At 42.0% G+C, this 24279-nt stretch overlaps 1 protein-coding gene and 1 pseudogene across 1 annotated transcript; both read right to left on the bottom strand.

The window, feature by feature from the left end:
• The window catches only part of LOC131397725 (ret finger protein-like 4A), a 95566-nt pseudogene that overhangs the window by 7576 nt on the left and 63711 nt on the right, over positions 1-24279 (bottom strand).
• LOC131397462 (vomeronasal type-1 receptor 1-like) lies at positions 2665-3573 on the bottom strand. The gene has a single exon (XM_058530349.1). The coding sequence runs from the start codon at positions 3571-3573 to the stop codon at positions 2665-2667; it is 909 nt and encodes a 302-aa protein (XP_058386332.1).

The following is a 24279-nucleotide window of genomic DNA, read 5'->3' as shown; positions in this document are numbered from 1 at the left end:
CGTGAGCTCGCTCACCCCATCCACACTCTCACATGCGCCATCACGCTCTCATACAGACCTTCTCTCTCACGTACGTGTTCTAGAGTGTTCTGTCACATGTAGCTGCACACACATGCGCCTTCTCATGTGAGTGTGCACACTTGTAGTGACTGCCCCTAGTTGCACACACTCATGGGTTTTCAGTCTCACCCTGTCTCTCCATTTTTCTCACACAGAAACTCCACCTCAGACACATCGCCCCCCCCCAGCCAGCTTCTTCTCTGCCTCACGTTTCCCTTAGAACAGAAATGATTTCTCTCCTTCAGACAGTCTGCTCTCTCTTTGTAGATCCCTATACCTTGGTCCGCTAGTGTTGTCCTTCTTGTCATGTGGGACCCACCACCCCCTTCCTGCCACTTTGTAGAACGTGCCCTTTACATGTGGGAAGGGAAACCCACCCACACATCACATGATGCCCCAACTAAGGGGTCAGCAAACTAAGGCCTGTGGGCCACCGCTTTTCTTGTAAATAAAGTTTTACTGGAACTCAGCCGCTCTCATTTTCATATTGTCTATGGCAGCTTCCACGTACAAAGACAGGATTAAGTAGGTGTGACAGAGACCTTATGGCCTGTGAGCCTAGAGTATTGACTATCTGACTCTTTAAGAAAAAGTTTGTACTCTATGGGACTTGTGGTGCCCATCACCCACCCCGTCTGTGAGCCTGTAGTTCCCCCAACCTTTGGGACAACCACACACTCCCCATGGGATTCCAAGGGTTTTAATGAGAAATTTTTTTTTGCTGTCTTTTGTTTTCCATTGAGTATGTCTTTCATATTTTTAATCTATTTTTAGGGCTAATTCTTTTTTTTTATTTGTTTGTTTTTTGTCAACTACGCCACTAGACCACGGGCCAACCCCATAGGGCTAATTCTTTAACTTTATGCATCATCTATATTATTTTAATTCAGTTTACATATTAATAATTTCAAAAAACACTATTTAATGTTTCTCCTTAAAATACAACTTTAATGAACATTTTCAAGCACACAAAATTATAGACAATAAGATCATCACCCCACCCACACACTTTGGGAACAAACTTATCGGCTTTCAACCATCACTTACTTTGAGCAGATCTAGTTTTGTCTAAACCTCGTCATAGTCCCCTCCCTGGATAATTTTAAGTGATAATGTACCTTGGCTAGGAACAGTGGGGTGTTATTGTTACAAGATAGACTATGATGCATTTCTGGGGGAAAACCCTGCAGCAATTAACCCAAAGCGTTCAAAGGGGAATTAACACTAGGGGCAGAGCTCATGGTATGACTCCTGCAGAATCGCTTCTGTGTTTCCTTGAGGAATGTTCCAACAGACCACTTCAAATTTCCCCCCTCTAACTGCACACCAAACCTAATTAAGCATCACTAACTCCAAGCATTGTAAGGAAAATAGTGATCATTTGAGAGTGTTAACAAAACAGAAATGTTAAAAATGGTCCCGTGGTGGATGTGGCTGTATCTCCACTCAGATCCCCTCTACCTGGGTGGTGCCCTCAGCCCCACCTGCAGTGACAGACTCTCCAGTCTCTAAAGAACTGCCCTGGGCTGACAGCAACATTCTGACAAACTCCAGAATGGGAGAAAATCTTTGTGAATCTAATACTGATAAAGGATCAATACCTGGAATATATAAAGTACTCCTCAAAGTAACAACAAAAGACAACCCAATACAAAAATGGGCAAAGGACTTGAATAGGCATTATCCTAAAGATATACAAACTGCCAATAAGTCTGTGAAAAGATGCTCAACCTCATAGGTCTTTGGGGGAAATGCAAATCACACCACAATGGGATCTCACTTCACACTTGCTATGGTGGATATACAGCAATCCCCAAAATGGAAAAGAACAAGTGTTGGTGATGATGTGGAGAAACTGAAACCCTTGTGCATTGCTGGTGGGAATGTAAAATGATGTGGCAGCTGTAGAAACAGTTTGGTGATCTCTCAAAAGGATAAACATAGAACTAACATACGGCACAGCAATTCACTTCTAGGTAAATATCCAAAACAATTGAAAGCAGGGACGCGACCGATATTTGTACACTCATGTTCATAGAAGTTTTACTCACAATAGCCAAAAGGTGGAAACAACCCAAGTATCCGTCAGCAGAAGAATGAATAAACCAAATGTTGTATACACGTAGAATGGAATAGCCTTCAGCCATAAAAATGAATGAAATTTTGACAAATGCTACAACATGAAATGATGTTGAAAATATTTTGCTTAGATAAGGGAGATACAGAAGGACAAATACTATATGATTCCACTTATATGAAGTATCAAGAACAGGTAAATTCATAGAGACCTAAAGTAGAACAGAGGATGTCTCGGCTGGTAGGAGAGAGGAAGTGGTGTTATTCTTTTACTGGGCACTGTGTTTTTGTTGGGGATGACAAAAAAGTGTTAGGTATAGATAGTAGAGATGGTTGCACAACTTGTGAATGTGTTTAATGCCACTGGATTGTGCACTTACCAATGGTTAAAAATAATAAGTGCTATTATGTATATGTTAAAAAGTTTATGAAAATGGGTAACTCGTAAATGATACAAAATACAATAATCATAGATGGTATAGAAACTGACTTCTATTTATTTACCTTTTCAATTGTGTTTTCAACAATTCAGGAGCAGAAACTAGGAGCTCTAGGATCCCTAAGGATCAGCAGTAAGGGGCTAAAAGTGGGGAAGCATAAAGCCAAAATATGAGAGATCTGCATCAACCATGGACGAGCATCTAAAAAGGCAGTGATATAAAAAGCAAGAATGGAATTCAGCAAGTAAGGGATGACAAAAGTGACCCCCAGCATCAGGATGGTGTGGGTGGCTCTGGTCTCTGGTGGGCGTTTGTGGTAGCCATTGGGGGTATGAACATGCTGCACTCTCTGGTGGTGTCTGTGCAGGAGAAGCACCATGGAACCACCCGGCCAGACCACGAGGAAAATAAACATGACATCAGAGATGGACAACAAGATAACCATGCGTGAAGTGAAATTTGAGGATGGACAGAACCACTTCCCTTGGACGTCAGTATCATTTTCCATGTCCTGTGGACCAGTGACTTTCACAGGAACAAAGACATTCGTTAAGAAACTGATCATCCAGCAGGTACAACAGAATGGACCAATGACCTTAGGTGTTCTTCCTCTGAGCATCGTCCACTCCACTCTCCCGGGAATGAGAGTGAAGAATTGATAGGTGCTGAGGACACAGGTGGAACACATGGTGGTGTTTCGAGCCACTCTGTATATATAATACGAAAATTTACACCCGAGAGAGGACAGGGGGCTCCTCAAAACAAAAGCAGCTGTCGTGTGGGGAATTCCACTGGAGAGAAGAGCCAAGATATTGGCCACAGCCATGTGGGAGAGAATCACATGTGTGGGCCTCTGCTTGTGGCCAAGCAAGATTGAAGAGACATTATAGAAGAAGAGAATGATATTGGCCAGAGTCCCAACCCCAATCTGTAAGAGGGCGCTGGTTTTCACAGCCAGCTTCCCTGTGGTTCTTAGGACATCTTTCTGATAAGACATGGAGATGGCTTCAGAGTCGCCTGGAGCAAAAGGTGCTCATGCCAGTGATGACATCAGTAGTCTTCCCACATAGCGAATGTTGGAAAAGGCTTCCTGCTCTTTCTGCTGAGAAAGGAGATGCTGTCATACTCCACAGGAGGGACTCAAACTCAAGAACACAGACCAGACACCAGGTATACTTTTCACCATTATTATTTTATATTTATTTCTGTTCACTTTCATATCTGATTCTCCACCAGAATGTAAGGTCCATGAACTTAGGAACCATGCTTCTCTTGTTCAACAATACAGTTGACAAAGAATAGGTGGTAAATGATATGTGCTGAGTATATGAGTAAGTTACAAGAGACAAAGAAAGCACTCTACCTCCCTTAAAATTCACGGTTCTCCTGCTTATTATAAGAATGTATTAACTTAAGAAAATGAAATGTAAAATGCAAAAATATTGTTGAGATTATAAGATTATATAACTAATTTTAATACTGTTTCAAGAGAATCAGTTGTCCACGTTTGAGGACTCATAATTCATCTGAGTTAAGGAGTTAAAAAATCATTTGTGGACGTCTAGTTTCCAGCTTTTCAGTTAAGGAGTTTCGACGTCACCACTCTGTCCAACAACAAGAAAAAACTTAATAGGCTGAAAATTCTTGGATCCCTAAGAGAGTGAGGACACAGGGGCCATCGCTGCCTCCAAGATTGGAGAGAGGGACAGGTGAATACAGGGAATCCAGGCTCACTGGAGCAGAGACTGATAACAGAAAGCACATGGGAATGAGACCTGAGGTGGAAAAAACCTGCCCTATATTTGATGGATTGATAGCGGTTGTTGTGGACAAGTCTGAGAGCGATAAACTCCAGACAGACCAAGTTATAGGGGGATCCCCACACATTTATGAATTTTACCTCCAGCAGCTTGACCGCATTCTCTCAGTAAATGTCAGAGGAAAATCCCCTTGTGCTTGTGGCAGGGGGAGAGGACAAGAAACCATTCTGAAACACACCAGAGCCCTGTGTTCTTCTGAACAAGGTCTGCCCTCAGGAGAAAGGGGTTAACTGGAGCCTACCCTGCTGGGGTATTGTCAGAGCCCAACTGACCTGGGGAAGGGATGTACCCAACTCCAGCCCACTCTACTCATCCTGTCCCACCTAAGGGGGGCGAAAAACCTGAGAAACACTTGCCAAGTTTGAAGTCCAGAGGCACAGGTTCACTGACAGATGAAGCCCTACTTCTAGGTCCATAGAACACCTCCCCTTTCCCCACAACTCACCAAAACATTACTAAAGGTCTATTTACAGCAGTTGCTTTTACCAAGCACATCACGTCTGGCTATAAGGAAAAAATTGCAAAACATACTAAAAGGAAAATAACACAATTTGAAGAGACAGAGCATGCATCAGAACCAGACATGGCAGGGACGTTGGACTTATCAGAGAGGGAATTTCAAACAGCTCTGATTAATAAGCTCAGGGATTTAACCGATAATGTAGACAGCATGCAAACACAGTTGGGCAATGCAAACAGAGAGATGGAAATCCTAAGAAAGAACTAAAAGGAAATGCTAAAGATCAAAAACAGTGTAACAGAAGTGAAGAATGCCTTTGACTGGTTTATAGTAGATTGGACACAGCTGAGGGAAGAATCTCTGAGCTTGAGGATCCAACAATAGAAACATCAAAAAACTGAAGAACAAATAGAAAAAACTTGACAAAACAGTACAGAGTAGACAAGGACAGTGGGCTATCTACAAAATGTGTAACACGTGTAATGGGAACAGCAGAAGGAGAAGGGAGAGACACAAGCACGGAAGAAATACATGAAACGATAATGACTGAGAATGTCCCCAAATTATGTCAGACATCAAACTACAGATCCAGGAACCCAGAGAACACCAAGCAGGATAAATTAAAAAAAGAAAAAAAAACTAAACTTAGGCCTGTCACTTTGAAGCTACATATAATCAAATATAAAGAAAAAACGCTGAAAGAAGTCAGAGGAAAAAACTCAACTTTACATATGGACAAAGTGAAGAATCACTTCCAACTTCTCAGAAACCAAACAGGCAAGATGAGAGCAGAGCGAAGCAAAGAGTTGAGAGTAAAAGCCCACCAATCTAGAATTTTCTACCCTGTGAAATTATCCTTCAGAAATGAAGGTGAAATAAAGAATTTCTCAGACCCCCAAAAATCAAATCTGTTGCCAGTGGACCTGCCTTGCAAAAAATGTAAAAAATTCTTTAGAGAGAAGAAAATGAAGTAGATCAGAAACTAAGACCTAAAGAAAGGAAGAGCTTCAGAGAAGGAATAAGTAACAGTAGATTAATATTCTTATTTTTAATCTTAGAGGTAAGTTTGTTCAAGATAGTAATAAAAACAAAGTATTTGTGTATATATATATATATATATATATATATATATGTTTATGTATGCTTGTATACATATCCCACCCTATCCTTGATCCATTCCACACAGCAATCCCTCCCCGCAGTTCTGTTGATAAATCTGTTCTATACAAGACTCTAATCTGAAATTGTAATTATTCCAATCTCTCCTTTGCGTTACAACTATCCATACAAGTCCATGGTTCTCCTGTGTAAGTTTTAGTCCAGCCTCAGTGAATCCTACAGAACCCTGTTTATTGGCATAAGAGTCGACATGACTCTCATGCCCCATAGATCCTCATATGATCTCCCTGGAGCCCCCACCAGTGGTCCCTAAATCACACCTTCAGTGGCTCCAAGAGCATGCAGTTCCCTTCATCCCCTTGCACCACTCCTCTGACAAACACAACCCATGGCCTCCATTAAATGGGACTGAGGGTTTACTGAGGTGGGTGATGTGATCAGACCTGCTGGTTGTATGTTCTGTGGGGCACACAGAGATCAGCCCCACAAGTGAGGTGCCTCCTTTATACCAACAATCACTAGTCAGAATGCAGAAAGGCACACCTGTCCCCACACAGACCATGACCCCCTGCCCCATATAGTCACACCTGGGGCACCTCCACAGGCAGAGTCCGAAACAAAACCCCAGAAGATGCCCTGTGCTGTCACAGGACACACATCTCAGTGCCTGCCTCCCCTCGGGAACCTCTCTTCACCCACAGGCATGGAGGGACCAGCCAGGGCAGGTCACTCTCCATGTACTTGGACAAGCTGGTGCACACCATTCTTGAAAAAACAAAGAGAGACCAGGAAGCCCTATTTTCCAACCACTCTTCTGATGACTCAGCTCTGCTTTCACTAAATAAAACTGAGAGGCTGTTGTGTCTCTCTCGTGCCTGAGTGCTTTTTGCTCCACCAGTTTCCTCAAACCTTCTGGGGGTTTTGTAACTGCTGTGATTGAGAATGCGTATAATACAGTGGAAGCAGTGAGAGTTAATTCTGATGCAGAGGAGTGTGTCACTCATCACAGATGAGCACAGAAATCAGAGGTAGTTTGTAGACCCCCTAGGAGGGAAGGAGAAAGCCCACCTAACAGAGCTCATGGTGCATTGAGGACAATGGACAAATGAGTAGGAATAGGCTCTGGATCGAGGGTACAGTGAGAGTTGGGGAAGGTGGAAGGACTTTAAACCAGTGTAGAATCACTAAGCCTTTCTCAGAAATTGCCTCTGATGCATCTTGGTCTCACCCATCACTACCACTTTTGCAGTCTTTTGTAATGTTGGCCTGGCTTACTTAGCCTGTCCTGACTGCTGTAACAAAGTATCACCGACTGAGTGAGTGTCTTAAACAACAGAAGTTCATTGCTCACCAAGGCTGCAGGATAGTTGCCTTCTGGGGAGGGCTGCCTTCCTGGTTCATAGCTGTTGCCTTCTTGCTGTGTGCTAACATGGTGCAAAGGAGCTAGGGATCTCTCTGAAGCCTCTTTTATACACACTAATTCCATTTATGAGGACTTTATATCATGACCTCAGCCCCTCCAAAGGCCCACCTTTTAATACTATCATCTTTGGGGGTTACAATTTCAACCTGCACCATTTGGGGAGAAACTAACATTCAGACCACAGCATGGCCCATAGTACATTCCACTATATATATGAACATAAAATGCACTCTTGAATTACTACAAAGAGTACTGTTCTTATTCCTAATTCCAATTAAAAAAATTGTACATTGCTTGATTTCCAACATTTACACCATTTTGGCAGACTTGAAAATTGACTGGAATTCATATCACTACAAATTATTTTTTCTACCTCCCTGCTGCCTCAGGTTAAGGAAGGACAGAGGGGCATTTTCCCATTCAATTATGGAGATAAAAATCTGAGCCATCCAGACACACACAACACAAATAATACACAGAAGAGCAACACAGAAATTACTAAGAGGACTGCAACCTCCTGAAGTGGGATTTGAAAAAGAAAAATGTGTGTCCTTAGAGGAGAGACTATTTCTCTGTGTATTTCTGTTTGTACGTGTGTGTGTGTCTGTCATTGGATCATATGCCAGGTTTCAGGATTTTAAAATCACAGCCCAAACTCTACACCAATTTGTCCTCCTATATTCACACCCAATCCCAATCTGTTAGGTCTGAGAAAATGGGTAGACTCCTGTGTACGTGGTTGAGGAGCTCAGTGGCTCTGGACTTACAAGGCTTGGCCCAGAGTCCAAGTGGAATTGTCCCTCTTTCTCTCCTTGTCAGGGACTCCAGGGCACAGGGATTTGCAGTGAACCTCATGACTCTGGTCCCACTCAGAAACACACCCCAACACATTCCCATCTTCTACCTCCCCAGCCAGGGCATGAGTGGCAGCTCTGGACAAGGCAGGGTCAGCACCTGTCCTGCCCAATGTTAGTGCACAACCACAGCTCTGAGTTCCTCTCCTGCTGGAGACCCCTCCCTCCTGTTCTCTGCCCTGAGACTGAACAAAAGGAAGCACTCACCTGGCTGGTCTTTGCTCCAGAGCTCTGTGCAGGGAAGTGTCCATCAGAATGGGCCATAGTTATAGAGACAGGGTTCCTGGACCTGCTCTCCCCACAGAGGAGCCATTATCATGTCACCTGCAGCATGGGTGACACTGTCTGCATGGAGAGTCTGGGGCGTCTCCCAGACAAATGGAGGACAAATGTTATCCCCTGTGCAAATCTCCCTCAGCCACTTCTGGTAATTAGGGACAACTCTTGGGAATTATTGAGAAGATCTCCATGAGCAGCTGAGCAGAAGGCAGAGGAAGTTTTCTATGTTCCCTGTGGGAGAATAAGTTCAGAATGAAAGTCCTGATTGGAGGTGGAAAGGACATTCAAAAGTGCATCAGGGGCTCCCTTCACTGTGTTTACTGTTGGGCATTTTCCTTCAGGCTCTTTCATTGTCCAAAACCATTCCCCATTTTTTCACACTGTGGGGGATCAGAAATTGCAACCCCAACGTGTGTCTTTTTGGCTTGATTTTTTTAAGAACAAAAGACTCAGAAAGAAACTTTGACCTTCCCCTTAATAGCCTAAAAGAATTTAAGATAGAAGACCTGTTCCAGGAAGAAGCTAATACCATAGATAACTACAGTGTAATATGAACTATGTGTGATAGCCAGGGAGGAAACTAGCAAGGCCCATTTGATCAAAGTCCTCCCATTGTCTCTGCAGGGCATGGCAAACATTTTTTTACCAAACACTTACTTTTCCATCTCTGTGTGAATTGCCTTCCTCCCCTTTGCCTTCCAAAAATATTACCCCCAACATCTTCCTTTATCTGTGGCTGAAGATAGTATTTAAGATGGTGGCTTCAGCCATTTTGATGAGTTACTCAGTTTTTCCTGGGTTTCTTTCATATATACGTCTTACTAAACTTTGATTTTCTCCTGTTATTTTGTCTCATGCCAATATAGTTCTTAGCCCAGCAGGAAGGACCTAGAGGGTAAAAGAATAGTTCTTCCTCCTCTATTGTTGGTGATGAGGGTGAGAGAAAAGTGAAGTGGCCGGATGCTGCTCACTCTAGGAATACTACAGCTGAGAGATCCTGGACCTCTGAGAAGAGCTGGCAGGAGGTCAGGGTTCTTATCACATCTGTATCCCAGATCTCTGCCCACAGGGTCCAGTGGAAGTTAGGATAGTGAACTTTCTCCTTTTCTAAATTTATATTAGCAAGGGAAAATGTTTGTAAAGCTAATTTCTTGGACTCAGTGACTCTGGGAAATGTGGTTTGAGTACCTGTTGGTTTTTAGTGATCTTTCTCCTCCCAGAGATGGTCACTATTTTTCTTTGTCTCTGTCTTTTGTGTCATTTGTCATAAAAAGGAAAAACCGGAGACCTGCCCAGTGGCGCAAGTGGTTAAGTGTGCGTGCTAGCTGCGGCAGCCCAGCGTTCACCAGTTTGGATCCGGGCGCGCCACCGACGCACTGCTTGGCAAACCATGCTGTGGTGGTGTCCCATATAAAGTGGAGGAAGATGGGCATGGATGTCAGCCCAGGGCCAGTCTTCCTAAGCAAAAAAAAGAGGAGGATTGGCAGATGTTAGCACAGGGCCGATCTCCTTACGAAAAAAAAGAGGGAAAACCATAGGGCAAGAGGCAAACCCAGTCCTACAAGCCTATAAGCTTGGTGTCCAGGCTGGCCCCACAGTAAACTTTGCTGTGGGTTAATATACACATTAGGCAAAAGCTGTTGTTAATGGATATTTTGGAAGCCAAAAGGTTGCAAAGTTGGTGGGCAACGTTTGAATATTTGAGAACCATTAAGACACTCACCACCTCAAGAACACTCCCATGATAGAATAACTTGGTCACGGAATGGAGTGGATAACACAGTCACCTGCCAACCTCAAGGAAGTTTCCATGCAGTGAGGTACTCTGTAAAACAACACACAATCCCCAACACCATGGCACATCCCTCTTATTCTGGTTCCAAGAGACCCAAGTCTTAGCTAAAGCTGTTAATGTGCATATGAGTTTTTTTCTTTTGTCTTCTTCTATGTCTTGAGAAGTTGGCTTTGTGTCCTCTCTGGTTTCTGCCATCTGGAGGATGCGCATACTGACATGCATGTTGGTGTCTAGTGGAATAGACTGGGGTTCTGAGATGCACTCTCTTTGTCTGACTGTGTCAGCTCTCAGTGGAGTGTGTCATAAGGGGTCCCAGTTGTTACGAGGCTTTATCATCTCAACCTTCACTGATTGTTAGCGCTGGAAATGTCCCATTCCAGTAGTGTATTCTCGGGGTCACAGATTAGTGGGTTTGTGACTGGAGGCATCCCAAGTTCCCATGGGAGACCAGGGACACTGTTTTCACCACACCATCCTTATTGCTTGTGCAATGAAGGCCTTTGCTTTCTTAGAACCTTTTTTGGAGTGAAATTCTTGGGTCTTGTGAGGGCTGCTTCTTTTGCACTCTCTTTTGAGAATGTCTATTGCATCTGTGGTTAATTCCTAAAAGGTTTATTGGTTTTAATTACAGTTAAGATCCTATTCATCCTCTCCTTCCCCCATTCCCTTTCCCTCTGATAACCACTATTCTGATGTCGTTATCTATATGTTATTTATCTTCCACATATGAGTGAAATCATATGGCATTTGTCTATCTCTGTCTGACTTATTTTTCTTTGCATAACACCCTCATGGGCCATCCATGTTGTTGCAAATGGCATGATTTTGTCTTTTTATGGCTGAGTAGTACTCCATTGTATATATATATACCACATCATCTGTATCTATTCATTTATGGTCACCTGGGTTGCTTTCACATCCTGGCTTTTGTGAATAATGCTGCAGTGAACATGGGGGTGCATAAATCTTCTTGAATTATTGATTTCATGTTCTTCAGATAAATACCCAGTAGTGAAATAGCTGGATCATATGGTATTTCTATTTTAATTTTTCAAAAATTCTCTATACTGTTTTCGATAGTGGCTGCATCAGTTTGCATTCGTGCCAGCAATGTAGGAGGGTTTGCTGTCCTCTGCATCCTCTCCAACACTTGTTATTTCTTTCTTATTAATTATAGACATTTAGATGGGTGTGAAATGGTGTCTCATTGTAGTTTTCATGTGCATTTCACTAATAATTAGTGATATTGAATACCTTTTCATGTGCCTGTTGGCCATCTGTATATCTTCTTTGGAAAAATATCTGTTCATATCCTCAGCTCCTTTTTTGATTGTGTTGTTCATTTTTTTGTTGTTGAGTTGTGTGAGTTCTTTATATATTTTGGAAATCAAACCAAATCAGATATATGATTTGCAAATATTCTCTCCCAGTTCGTGTGTTGTATTTTCATTTTGTTGATAGTTTTATTTGCCATGCAAAAGCTTTTTAGTCTGATGTCATCCTATTTGTTTATTTTTTTTCCTTTTGTTTCCCTTGCCTGAGGAGACATGGTATTCAAAACATACTGCTAGGATTGATGTCAAAGAGCATACTGCCTATATTTTCTTCCGGGTGTTTTATGGTTTCAGGTTGCATTCAAGTCTTTGATCCATTTTGAGTTAATTTTTGTGTATGCTGTAAGATAATGGTCTACTTCCATTCTTTTGCACATGGCTGTCCAGTTTTCCCCACACCATTTATTAAAGACACTTTACTTTCTCCCTTGTATGTTCTTGACTCCTTTGTTGAAAATTAGCTGTCCATAGATGTGTAGTTTTATTTCTAGACTCTCTCTTTTTTTCCATTGAACAATGTGTCTGCTTTTGTGCCAGTACCATGCTGTTTTTTTGTGTGTGTTTGTGAGGGAGATTGGCCCTAAACTAACATCTGTTGCCAATCTTCCTCTTTTTCTCTATGAAGACTGGCCCTGAATTAACATCTCTGCCAATCTTTCCTCTATTTTGTATGTGGGTCACTGCCACAGCATGGCTTGGTGAGCAGTGTAGGTCTGTGCTTGGGATCTAAAGCTGCAAACTCGGCCTCCAAAGTGGAGCATGCCAAACTTAACCATTATGCTACCAGGCCAGCCCACCCATGCTGTTTTAATTAATATAACTTTGTGGTATATTTTGAATTCAGGGAGTGTGATACCTCCAAATTTGTTCTTTTTTCTCAGGATTGCTTTGGCCATTTGGGGTGTTTTGTTGTATCATATAAATTTTACCGTTCTTTGTTCTATTTCTGTGAAGAATGTCATTGGGATTCTGAATTGGGACTGCACTTAATTTGTAGCTTGCTCTAGGTAATATGGACATTTTAACTATGCTTATTCTTCCAATCCATGAGCATGGAATATCTTTCCATTTCTCTATGTCTTGTTCAATTTCTTTCAATAATGTCTTATAGTTTTCAGTGTATAGGTCTTGCATCTCCTTGGTTAAATTTATTCCCAGGTATTTTGTTCTCTTTGTTGTGATTGTAAATGGGATTGTATTCTTGATTTCTCTTTATGCTGGTTTGTTATTGGTGTATAGAAATGCAACTGATTTTTGCCTGTTGATTTTTTACCCTGCAACTCTGTTGCATTCAGGGATTATTTTTAATAGTTTTTTGGTGAATTCTTTAGGGTTTTCTAAAGATAGAATCATGTCATCCACAAATAGTGACAATTTTATTTCTTCCTTTCAAATTTGGATCCCACTTATTACTTTTTCTTGCTTAATTGCTCTGGCTAAAATTTCCAGTGCTGTGTTGAATAAGAGTGGTGAGAGTGGGCATCCTTGTCTTCTTCCTGTCTCAGAGGAATAGCTTTCAGCTTTTCACCATTGATTATGATGTTGGCTGTGGCTTTGTCATATATGGTCTTTATTATGTTGAGTTACTTTCCTTCTATACACATTTTATTGAGAGTTTTTTAATCATAAATGGATGTTGGATCTATTCAAATGCTTTCTCTGCATCTACTGAGATGATAATGGGATTTTTATACTTCATCTTGTTAATTTTTGTTAAGGAGTAAGGGGCATATATATATGTTGACGGATAAAAAGTAGACTATTTGTGGTGAACATGATGCTGTCTATTTAGAAACTGAAATATAATAATGTACACCTGAAATTAACAAAATGTTATGAGCCAATATGACCCAAGAAAATAATTTTTAAAAAAAGATCCTGCTCATCAATGGCCAGATGATGGATCCCTTAAATTGGAAAAACTTCTTAATTGAAAATATTTTTAGTGAGCTCTCATCATAAACAGCTGTTTTATTGGTACCTAAGAGAAGACTGAATTAAAAGAAAATACAAAGAAATAACAACCAGCTTAAAGAACGTAATCAAATTTGGCTGGGCAGCTTCCTCTCGTGGTCTTACTGATGCTAATAAAAGCATTAAGTTAATTAACAAAAGAATAAAAAAACTTGAGGGGAGGTCAAGGGACTCTTCTCAACAAGGTGGAATTTTTTTAAAGGATTTTCAGGAGATAAGGTAAATAACGCAAATATAAGGGGAGAAACAAAGAGGATTCAGAAAGGGAAGAGTCAAGGGACTATCCCAGCAGGATGGGAATCTTTAGATGGTTATTAAAAAATAGGATGAATTAAATGGTAATTAATGAGGTTAACACAAAGGTTTTAATACGGCACTACCTAAGGTTGAGCAGGCCAAAGGGATATCCTCCTAGCCCCCCCAAATTAAAGAGCCCCAATAACATCCACTCTATTTAACATGTTTGGAAAAGTTTAAGAAGCTAGAAGGCAGAGATCACAATGAGAAATCTGACCGACGAGCATTTGGGGCAACACTTAGGCCGGTTAATCAAGTTAAAGCTTCACAAAAGGGCTAGAGTCCATTGGCTCGACCTCTTGCTGAGGGTTCAAAGCCTTTTGCACAGAAATGGATAAAATAACCAGGAGATGGAGAAGAGAAATTTCCAATGCCCCTTGATGCAGGAATCCCACAAGCTGTGGTACCAAATACCGTTAGCGTGACACTGACTCACGCTAAAATTAGACTGAGAAAAGGTAAAAGTATAAGGGATGATAAGATTATAAAGGTTGAAATGTTTGAACTAATATTATATGAAGAGGTTATGTCGACTTTGCCTGAGTCTTTTTTTGGAAATAAATGTTATATCTGGCTAGGAACACTTCCTCTACCCAATATTATATAAGACTGAGACTTGTTGCTTGGGTCCTAATGGAAGCTCTGATTAGAGGTATAAAAGTTGATGAAATTAAGATAAAATTCCATTGGAGAATTGGTATACTTAAATGGGCTTTATGTGAAGTGACTGAATCTTTTCTGCCTGATTGTATTAGAGATTGTATTGTGGGGAGGGACACCGTTGTCTCACTGGAGAATGGTTCCCCTGTCTGATATTGTAAAGCAGAGGGCAAGTAAACCTGGCCTTGAGGCAATGTTAATTAAACATGCTAAATGAAGTCAATAGGGTTGCCTTAAGACAAAGATAGTTGCTTTAGCTTTATCAGCTACTTGGGTTGTAGCCTGAATGATATCACAAGGCTGATCCTCTCATCCAACTATATTGTCTTTAATTTGATTCTTTATATCAGGGAGATTTTAACTAAGAGGTAAATCAAAAGATTTTTATGTTATAATACTTCAGGATGATGTACCACACCTTTAAAAAGCCTGCAGAAAACGTTTAACAAAGGCCTCTTTCTGAGTGCACAATTCAACCCTAGACCAATTCACCCTTATCTTTTCTATTAATTCCTCGCTCAAATATCAACCTCTAATTTCAGTCTCACACTGTGTGGTTCAGGCAACTCTATTGACTCCCCTTTAGCATGTTTAATCAACATTGCCTCAAAGGCAGATTTATATGCCCTATGTTTTACCATATCAGGCAGGAGAAACATTCCCAGTGAGACACAATGCCCATCCCCAGAATACAATCTACACTACAATCAGGCAAAAGAGATGCAATCACTTCACATAAATCCCATTTAAACATAAGGATTCTCCTATAAAATTTTATCTTAATTTTATCAACTCTTAAACTTCTAATCATAGCTTCCATAAGATGCTATAAACAGGGCCCGCCCCGTGGCTTAGCGGTTAAGTTCTCACACTCTGCTGCTGGCGGCACGGGTTTGGCCCGGGCGTGCACCAACGCACCGCTTCTCTGGCCATGCTGAGGCCGCGTCCCACATACAGCAACTAGAAGGATGTGCAGCTATGACAGACAACTATCTACTGGGGCTTTGGGGGAAAAATAAATAAATAAAATCTTTAAAAAAAAAAAGATGCTATAAACAAGTCTCAGTCTTATATAATATTGGGTAAGAGAAGTGTTCACAGTCAGACATAACATTTATTTCCAAAAAACACTCAGGTAAAGTTGACATAACCTCTTCATATAATATTAGCTTAAACATTTCAACCTTTATAATCTATCATCCCTTATACTTTTACCTTTTCTCAATATAATTGTACACTGGGTCAGGGTCTCACCAATGGGTTTTGGTACCACAGCGTGGAAGATTTCTGAGATTCCTGCATCAGGAGTCTCAGAAACCTCTCTTCTCCGTCTCCTATTTATTTTACCCATTTCTTTGCAAAAGGCTTTGAGTCCCCAGTGAGAGGTTGATCCAGGAAACCCTGGCCCTTTTGTTAATCTATAGCTTGGTTAACCAGGCAGACGGTAGCCCCAAGTGACTGTTGCTCAGGTTTCTCACAGTGACCTCTATCTTCTGGATTTGAAATTTCTCCAAACTGGGTAAATGGAGCAGATTTGATTGGGGCCCTTTAATTTTGGGGGCCAGGAGAGGGTCCCTTTGGCTCACTCAGCCTTAAGCAGTGTTATCTTAAAACATTTGTGTTAACCCTATTAATGTCCACTTAATTTATTCCGTTTTTTAATGACCATCTAATGATTCCTATCCTGCTGGGATTTGTCCCATGAATCTTCCCTTTTTGATTCCTCTTGTTTCCCCCCTTAAAATATTTCCTTTATTTATCTTATTTCCTGAATACCCTTTAAAAATATTCCACTTTGTTGAGAAGAGTCCTTTGACCCTCCCCTCAGCTTTTTAAAATCTTTTGTTAATTAACTTAATGCTGTTATTAGCATCGGTATGACCATGAGAGGAAGCTGAGACCCCAGTTTGATTAAGTTCTTAGGGTAGTCATTATTTCTTTGTATTTTCTTTTAATTTGGTCTTTTCATAGCTACCAATAAAACAGCCATTTGTGATGAAAGCTCTCTAAAAAGTTTTTCTACTTAGAAGTTATCCCAATTTAAGGGATCCAGGGTCCGGCCCAGTGCTGCAGAGGTTACGTACATGTGCTCCGCTTCTGCGGCCTGGGATTCACAGGTTCAGATCCCAGGCGTGCACCGATGCACTGCTTGTCAAGCCACGCTGTGGCGGCGTCCCATATAATGTACAGGAAGATGGGCATGGATGTTAGCCCAGGGCCGATCTTCCTCAGAAAAAACAAATAAAAAGGGGATCCACTGTCTGGTCATTGACCAGTAATATCTTAATAGTGACTCAAACCAATAAGCCTCTTATGGCTTAAACATGGATATAAGACACGTCCCCAAAAGAAAATGCAAAAAAGGCAGCCCTTACAAGATCCAGAAAGTTCACTCCCAAAAACAGTCAAAGAAAGCAAAGGCCTTCCTTGCATAGGCAGTAAGGTTGGTGTAATGAAAATAGTGTTTTTGGTCTCCCATAGGAACTTGGGATGCCTCTAGTCATAAGCCCACTAATCTGTAACATTGAGCAGACGTTACTGGAATGATATATTTCCAGCACTGGCAAGCAAGGAAGATTGAGATGACAAAGACCCCTTATTGACCGGGACTTCTTACGGCAAATTCCCCCAAGAGCTGACACAGCTGAACAAAGACAGTGCATCTCAGAATCCCAGTCTATTTGATTGGTTGCCAAGATGCACACTGGTACCTGCATTCTTGAGATGGCAGAGACCAGAGAGGTCACAAAGCCAAGCTCTGAAAACATAGAAAAAGATAAAAGGAACTCATATGCACATTAACAGCTTTAGCTAAGCCTTGGGGCTCTTGGAGCCACACTAATACCTAAGAGGGACATGCCACAAGGTTGAGAATTTATATTGTTTTACAGAATACCTCACTGTAGGGAAATTTCCTTGAGGTTGTTGGGTGACCTGTGTTATCTACCCCATTCTGTAATTAATTCTATCATAAGAGTCTCCTTGAGGTGGCAAGCACCCTACTGGCTATTAAATGCTCATCCTGTCCCACCAGTTTCTCAGTCTTGTGGCTTCCAAGATGTCTCTTAGCAGTAGCTTTTACCTTATGTGCATATTAACCCACAGTAAAGTTTACTGTGGGGCTGGGCTGGACAACAGGCTTATAGGGCCTAGGCCTGCATCCTACCCTATGGTTTTTCTGTTTTATGACAAATGACACAAAAAATAGAGACAACACAAAACAGTCACCATCTCTGGGAGGATAAGGATCAATAAAAACCAAAGAGTACTCAAACCAAATTTCCCAGAGTTACTGAGTCCAAGAAACTAGCTTTACAGATATTTTCCCCTGCTAATCTAAATTTATAAAAGGAATAAGTTCACTATTCTCACTTCCACTGGCCCCTGCAGGCAGAGATCTTGGATACAGATGCAGTAAGAACTCATACCTACTGCTAGCTGTCCTCAGAGGTCCAAGGTGTCTCAGCTGTAGCTTTCCCAGAGTGAGCAGCACCCAGTCAGTTAACGTTTCTGTCACCCTCGTCACCAGCTGTAGGGGAGGAAGAACTATTCCTTTACCCTTTAGGTTCCTCTGGCTGGTCTAGGAATTAAACTGACATGAGACAGAAAAACAGGAGAAAATCAAAGAAGGTTTAATCATGTGTATATGAGAGAAACTCAGGAAAACTGAGTAACTCACCAAAATGGATGAAGCCACCACCTTAAATACATCTCTTAAAGACAAAGGAAGATGTTTGGGGTAGTATTTTTGGAATGCAAAAGGGAGGAAGGCAATTCACACAGAGATGGAAAAGCACATATTTGGTAAACAAATGTTTGCATACCTTGCAAAAACAACGTCACATGGGGAGGACTTTGATCAAAAGGGCCTTGCTAGGTTCCTCCCTGTCTATCAACCTACTTCATATTACACTATAGTTATCTATGGTATTATCTCCTTCCCGGAACAGGTCATATTTCTGAAATTCTCTTAGGCAGTTAGGGGGAAGGTCAATGTTCCTTTCTAGATCTTTTGTTCTTTTATTTTTATTTTTTATTTTTTGGTGAGGAAGATCAGCCCTGAGCTAACATCCATGCCAATCCTCCTCTTTTCGCTGAGGAAGACCGACTCTGGGCTAATATCTGTGCCCATCTTCCTCTATTTTATATGCTATGCTGCCACAGCATGACTTGACAAGCGGTGTGTTGGTGCATGCCCGGGATCCGAACCTGCGAACCCTTGGGCCACCGAAGCTGAACCCACACACTTAACCGCTGTGCACCAGGCCGGCCACTAGATCTTTTGTTCTTAAAAGAACACAAAGCCAAAGAGACACATTTTGGGGTGGCAAATTCTGACCCTCTACAGTGTGAAAAACGTTGGAAAGGTTTTGGAAAAGTAAAAGAGCATGAAGGAAAATGCCTGATGGGAAACACAGTGAAGAGAGCCTCTGATGCACTGTGGAGTGTCCTTTCCACCTCCAATTAGGACTTTCACTCTAAACTTATTCTCCCACAGGGAACATAGAAAACTTTCTATGCCTTCTGCTCAGCTGCTCATGGAGATCTGCTCAATAATTGCCAAGAGTTGTCCCTAATCACCAGAAGTGACCGAGGAGAATTTGCACAGGGAATAAGATTTACTCCTCATTGGAGACACCCCAGAATCCCCATGCAGACAGTATCACCCATACTGCAGATGACATGATAATGGCACCTTTGTGGGGAAAGCAGGTCCAGGCACCCTGTTTCTATAACTATGGCCCATCCTGATTGACACCTCCCTGCACAGAGCTCTGGAGCCAAGACCAGCCAGGTGAGTGCTTCCTTTTGTTCAGTCTCAGGGCAGAGAACAGGAGGGAGGGGTCTCCAGCAGGAGGGGAAGTCAGAGCTGTGGTTGTGCACTAACATTGGGCAGGACAGTTGCTGACCCTACCTTGTCCAGAGCTGCCCACTCATGCCCTGGCTGGGCAGATGGAAGGTGGGAATGTGTTGGGGTGCATTTCCGAGTGGGACCAGAGTCATGAGGTTCACTGCAAACCCCTGTGCCTTGGAGTCCCTGACAAGGAGAGAAAGAGGGACAGTTGCTCTTGGAATCTGTGCCGAGCCTTTAAAGTCCAGAGCCACTGAGCTCCTCAACCGTGTACACAAGAGTCTACCCATTTTCTCAGACCTAACAGATTGGGCTTCAGTGTGAATATAGGAGAACAAAGTATTGTGCAGAGTTTGGGTTATGACTTAAAAATCCTGAAACAAGACATAAGATCCAATGACAGACACACACACACGTACAAACAGTAATACACAGAGAGAAATAGTCAGCCCTCTAATGACATACATTTTTCCATTTTCAAATCCCACTTCAGTAGCACGCAGTCCTCTTAGTAATTTCCTCATCACTGTTCTGTGTGTTAACTGTGTTGTGTGTTTAAGTGTGGCACAGATTTTTATCTCCATAATTGAATGGGGAATATGCCCCTCTGTCCTTCCTTAGCCCAAGGCAGCAGAAGGGAGAAAAAAGAATTTGTAGTAAGATGAAGTTCAGTCAATTTTCAAGTCTGGCAAAATGGTGTGAATGTTGGAAAATAAGCAATGTACATTTTTCTATAAAATTAGAATTAGGAATTAAAACAATACCCTCTGTGGTAATTCAAAATTGCATTTTATGTTTGGAAATATGGTGGAATGTACTTGGGCCATTCTATAGTCTGAAAGTTTGTTTGCCCCCAAAATTTTTTAGTTGAAATTGTAATTGCCAAGGATGATAGTATTCAAAGGTGGTATTTCGAAGGTGCTGAAATCTTGAGTGTGGATCCCTCATGAATGAGATTAGTGTGTATAAAAGATGCTTCAGAGAGATCTTAGCCCCTTCCATCATGTGAGGAAACAGAGAGAAGGCACCAGGTCAGAACCAGGAAGGGGGCCCTTCCCAGAAGGCCATCATGCTGCAGCCTTGATTTTGGACTCCAACTTCCAGAAATGTGAGCAATAAATTTCTGTTGTTTATAAGCCACCTAGTCACTCATGTTTTGTTATGGCAGCCAGGACAGGATAAGACAGGCCAATATTGAAAAAGACTGCAATAGTGGTAATGATAGCAAAGATGGAGATACCATGATAGGCAATGTCTGAGAAAAGCTTTAGTGATTCTACTCTGGAAACAAAGCCCTTCCACCTTCCCCAGCTCTCACTGTATCCCTCATAGGGAGGTCCTCTTCCAATTCGTTTGTCCATTGTCCTCATTGTGTGATGAGCTCTGTTAGCTGGGCTTTCTCCTTCTCTCCTAGGAGGTCTACAAACCAGCTCTTATCTCTGTGCTCACCTGTGATGAGTGACACACTCCTCTGCTGATTCAGCATCAGCATTAATTCCAGCTGCTTCCCCTGTATTGTATGCATTCTCAGTCACAGCAGATACAAAACCCCAGAAGATATGAGGGAACCAGTGGATCAAAAAGTTCTCGGTTAAAAGAAAGAGACAAAACTGCCTCTCAGTTTTGTTTAGTGAAAGCAGAGCTGTGTCATCAGAAGAGTGGTTGGAAAATAGGGCTTCAGGGTCTCTCTTTTATTCAAGAATGGTTTGAGCCAGCTTGTCGAAGTACATGGAGAGTAACATGCCCTTGCAGGTCCCTCCATGCCTGTGGGTGAAGAGAGCCTCCTGAGAGGCAGTGGGCACTGGGATGTGCATTCCTGTGACAGCACAGGGCACGTTCTGGGGTTTGGTTTCTGACTCTGGCTGTGGTGGTGTCCCATGTGTGACTGTATGGGACTGGGAGTCATCTTCCGTGCGGGGACAGGTGTGCCCTTCTGCATTCTGACTGCTCATTGTTGGTATAAGGGAAGCACCTCACCTGTGCGGTTGATCTCTGTGTGCCCCACGGAATGTAAAACCAGCAGGTATGACCACATCACCCATCTCAGTAAACCCTCAGCCCCACATGAAGGAGGCCTTGGGCCATGTTTTTGGGAGGAGGGTGCAAGGGTATGAGGGGACCTGCATGCACTAGAAGCCATTGCAGGTGTGATTTAGGAAGCACTGTTGGGGTTCCAGGGAGTTCAAATGAGGATCTATGGAGCATGAGAGTCACACATCAGCTCTTTTGCCAATAAACAAGGTTCTATGGGATTCACGGGGAACAAAGGAAAACTTAACACACAGGAGAACCATGGACTTGTGTGGATAATTGTAACTCAAAGGAGAGATCTGAATAATTACAATTTCTGATTAGAGTCTTGTATAGTACAGGTTTATCAAAGGAACTACAAAGAGAGATTGCTGTGTGAAATGGATCAAGGAGAGGGCAGGACATATATATATAAGCATAGCATATATAATTATATGTATGTACAAATACATTGTTGCTATTATCATCTTGAACAAACTTATCTCTGAGATTAAGAGTAAGAAAAATAATTGTTATCACTTTTACCTCCACATATTCCTTCTGTGAAGCTCTTCCTTTCTCTACATAGATCTGAGTTTCTGATCTATATCATTTTCCTTTTCTCTAAAGAACTTCTTTTCATACTTCTTGCAAGGCAGGTCTACTGGAGACAGATTCTCTCAATTTTCCTTTGTCTGAGAAAGTCTTTATTTCTCCTTCAATTTTGAAGGATAATTTCGCAGGGTACAGACTTCTAGGTTGGTGGATTTTTCTCTCCAAACTTCATTTCACTGTACTCGCATCTCCTTTGCATGGTTTCCAAGGGGATTTGGAAGTGATTCTTAACTTTATTTTCTCCTTAAGTAAAATGGGGTTTTTTCCTCTGGCTACTTTCAGGACTTTTTCTTTATATTTGATCATCTTCAGTTTGAAAAGGACATGCCTATGATATGTGTGTGTGTATATATATATATATTTGTAGGCATTTATTCCTTTTGGTGTTCTCTGAGCTGTAGATCTGTGGTTTGCTGTCTGACACTAATTTGGGGAAATTCTCAGTTGTTCTTTCATATACTTCATCTGTCCTTTTCTCTCTCTTTTTTTTTTTTAAATAATTTTATTTATTTATTTATTTCCCCAAAGCCCCAGTAGATAGTCATATGTCATAGTTGCACATCCTTCTAGTTGCTGCATGTGGGACATGGCCTCAGCATGGCCAGAGAAGCGGTGCGTTGGTGCGCGCCCGGGATCTGAACCCGGGCTGCCAGCAGCAGAGCGCGTGCACTTAACCGCTAAGCCACGGGGCCGGCCCTGTTTTCTCTCTTCTTGATGTTCGTGTTACACGTATGTTAAGCCTTTTATAGTTGTCCCGCTGTCCTGAGCTATTCTGTTCTGTTTTTTCAATCTTTTTTTCTATTTGCTTTTCAGATTTCAGAGGTTTCTATTGAGATACCCTGAAGCTCAGAGATTCTTTCATCGGCTGTGTCCAATCTACTAACTCCCCATCTAAGGCATTCTTCATTTCTGGTGTAGTGTCTTTGATCTCTAGCACTTCCTTTTGTTTCTTTCTTAAGATTTCTGTCTCTCTGCTCACATTGCCCATCTGTTCTTGCGTGCTGTCTACTTTAACATTAGGGCTCTGAGCATATTAATCATAGTTATTTTAAAATCCCTGTCTGACAATTCCAAAATCACTGCCATGTCTGACTCTGATGCTTTCTCTGTTTCTTCTTATTATGTTTTTGGACATTTAGTATGTCTTTTAATTTTTTCTTGATAACCAGACATGATGTACTGAGTAAAAGGAACTGATGTCAATAGGCCTTTAGTAACATGGTGGTGATGTGTGGGAGAGGGGAAGCGTCCTATGGTCCTAGGATTAGGGCTCAGTCTTTTACTGAGCCTGTGCCTCTGGAATATGAACTTTGCAAGTGGGGTTTATAAGATTTTTTCTCCCCTCCCTAGGTGGGACAGGATGAGTAGAGTGGGCTGGAGTTGGGTACATCCCTTCTCCAGGTCAGTTGGGCTCTGACAATACCCCAGCAGGGTAGGCTCCAGTTAACCCCTTTCTCCTGAGGGCAGATCTTGTTCAGAAGAACACAGGGCTCTGGTGTGTTTCAGAATGGTTTCTTGTCCCCTCCTCCCGCCACAAGCACAAGGGGGTTTTCCTCTGATATTTACTGAGAGATGCTGGTCCAGCTCCTGGAGGTAAAATCACAAACGTGGTGGAGTCCCCCACAACTTGTTCTCTCTGGAGTTTCTAGCTCTCAGATTTGTCCACACTGGCCTCCAGCAATCCATCGATTATAGGGCAGGTCTTCTCATTCCCGTCTGGTTTCTACTTATGTGTCTCTGCTCCAGTAAGCCATGATTCTCTCTATTCATCCGTCTCTCTTTCAGTCTTAGGGGCAATGATGTCCCCTGTGTCCTCACCATTCTTATGGATCCAAACAATTTGGAGACAGAGAGACTGAATTTAGGTCTATTCATTTTTGTCTTCTTCTTTTGATGGAGCATTGACTTCCAAGTTCCTTAACTGAAAACCTGGAAACCAGAAGTCCACAACTGATTTTTTTGTGTGTCAGGAAGATTAGCCCTGAGGTAACATATGTTGCCAATTCTCATCTTTTTGCTGAGGAAGACTGGCCCTGAGCTAACATCCATGCCCATCTTCATCCACTTTATATGAGATGCCACCACAGCATGGCTTGATGAGTTGCACGTAGGTCCATGCCCAGGATCCAGTCCCATGAACCCCAGGCCGAAGCGGAGTACGTGAATTTAACCACTACGCCATCTGGCTGGCCCCCATAATTGATTTTTTAA

This window comes from Diceros bicornis, chromosome 34, assembly GCF_020826845.1.
Source record: "Diceros bicornis minor isolate mBicDic1 chromosome 34, mDicBic1.mat.cur, whole genome shotgun sequence".
NCBI lineage: Eukaryota > Metazoa > Chordata > Mammalia > Perissodactyla > Rhinocerotidae > Diceros > Diceros bicornis.
This window is presented reverse-complemented; position numbering and strand designations above follow the sequence as displayed.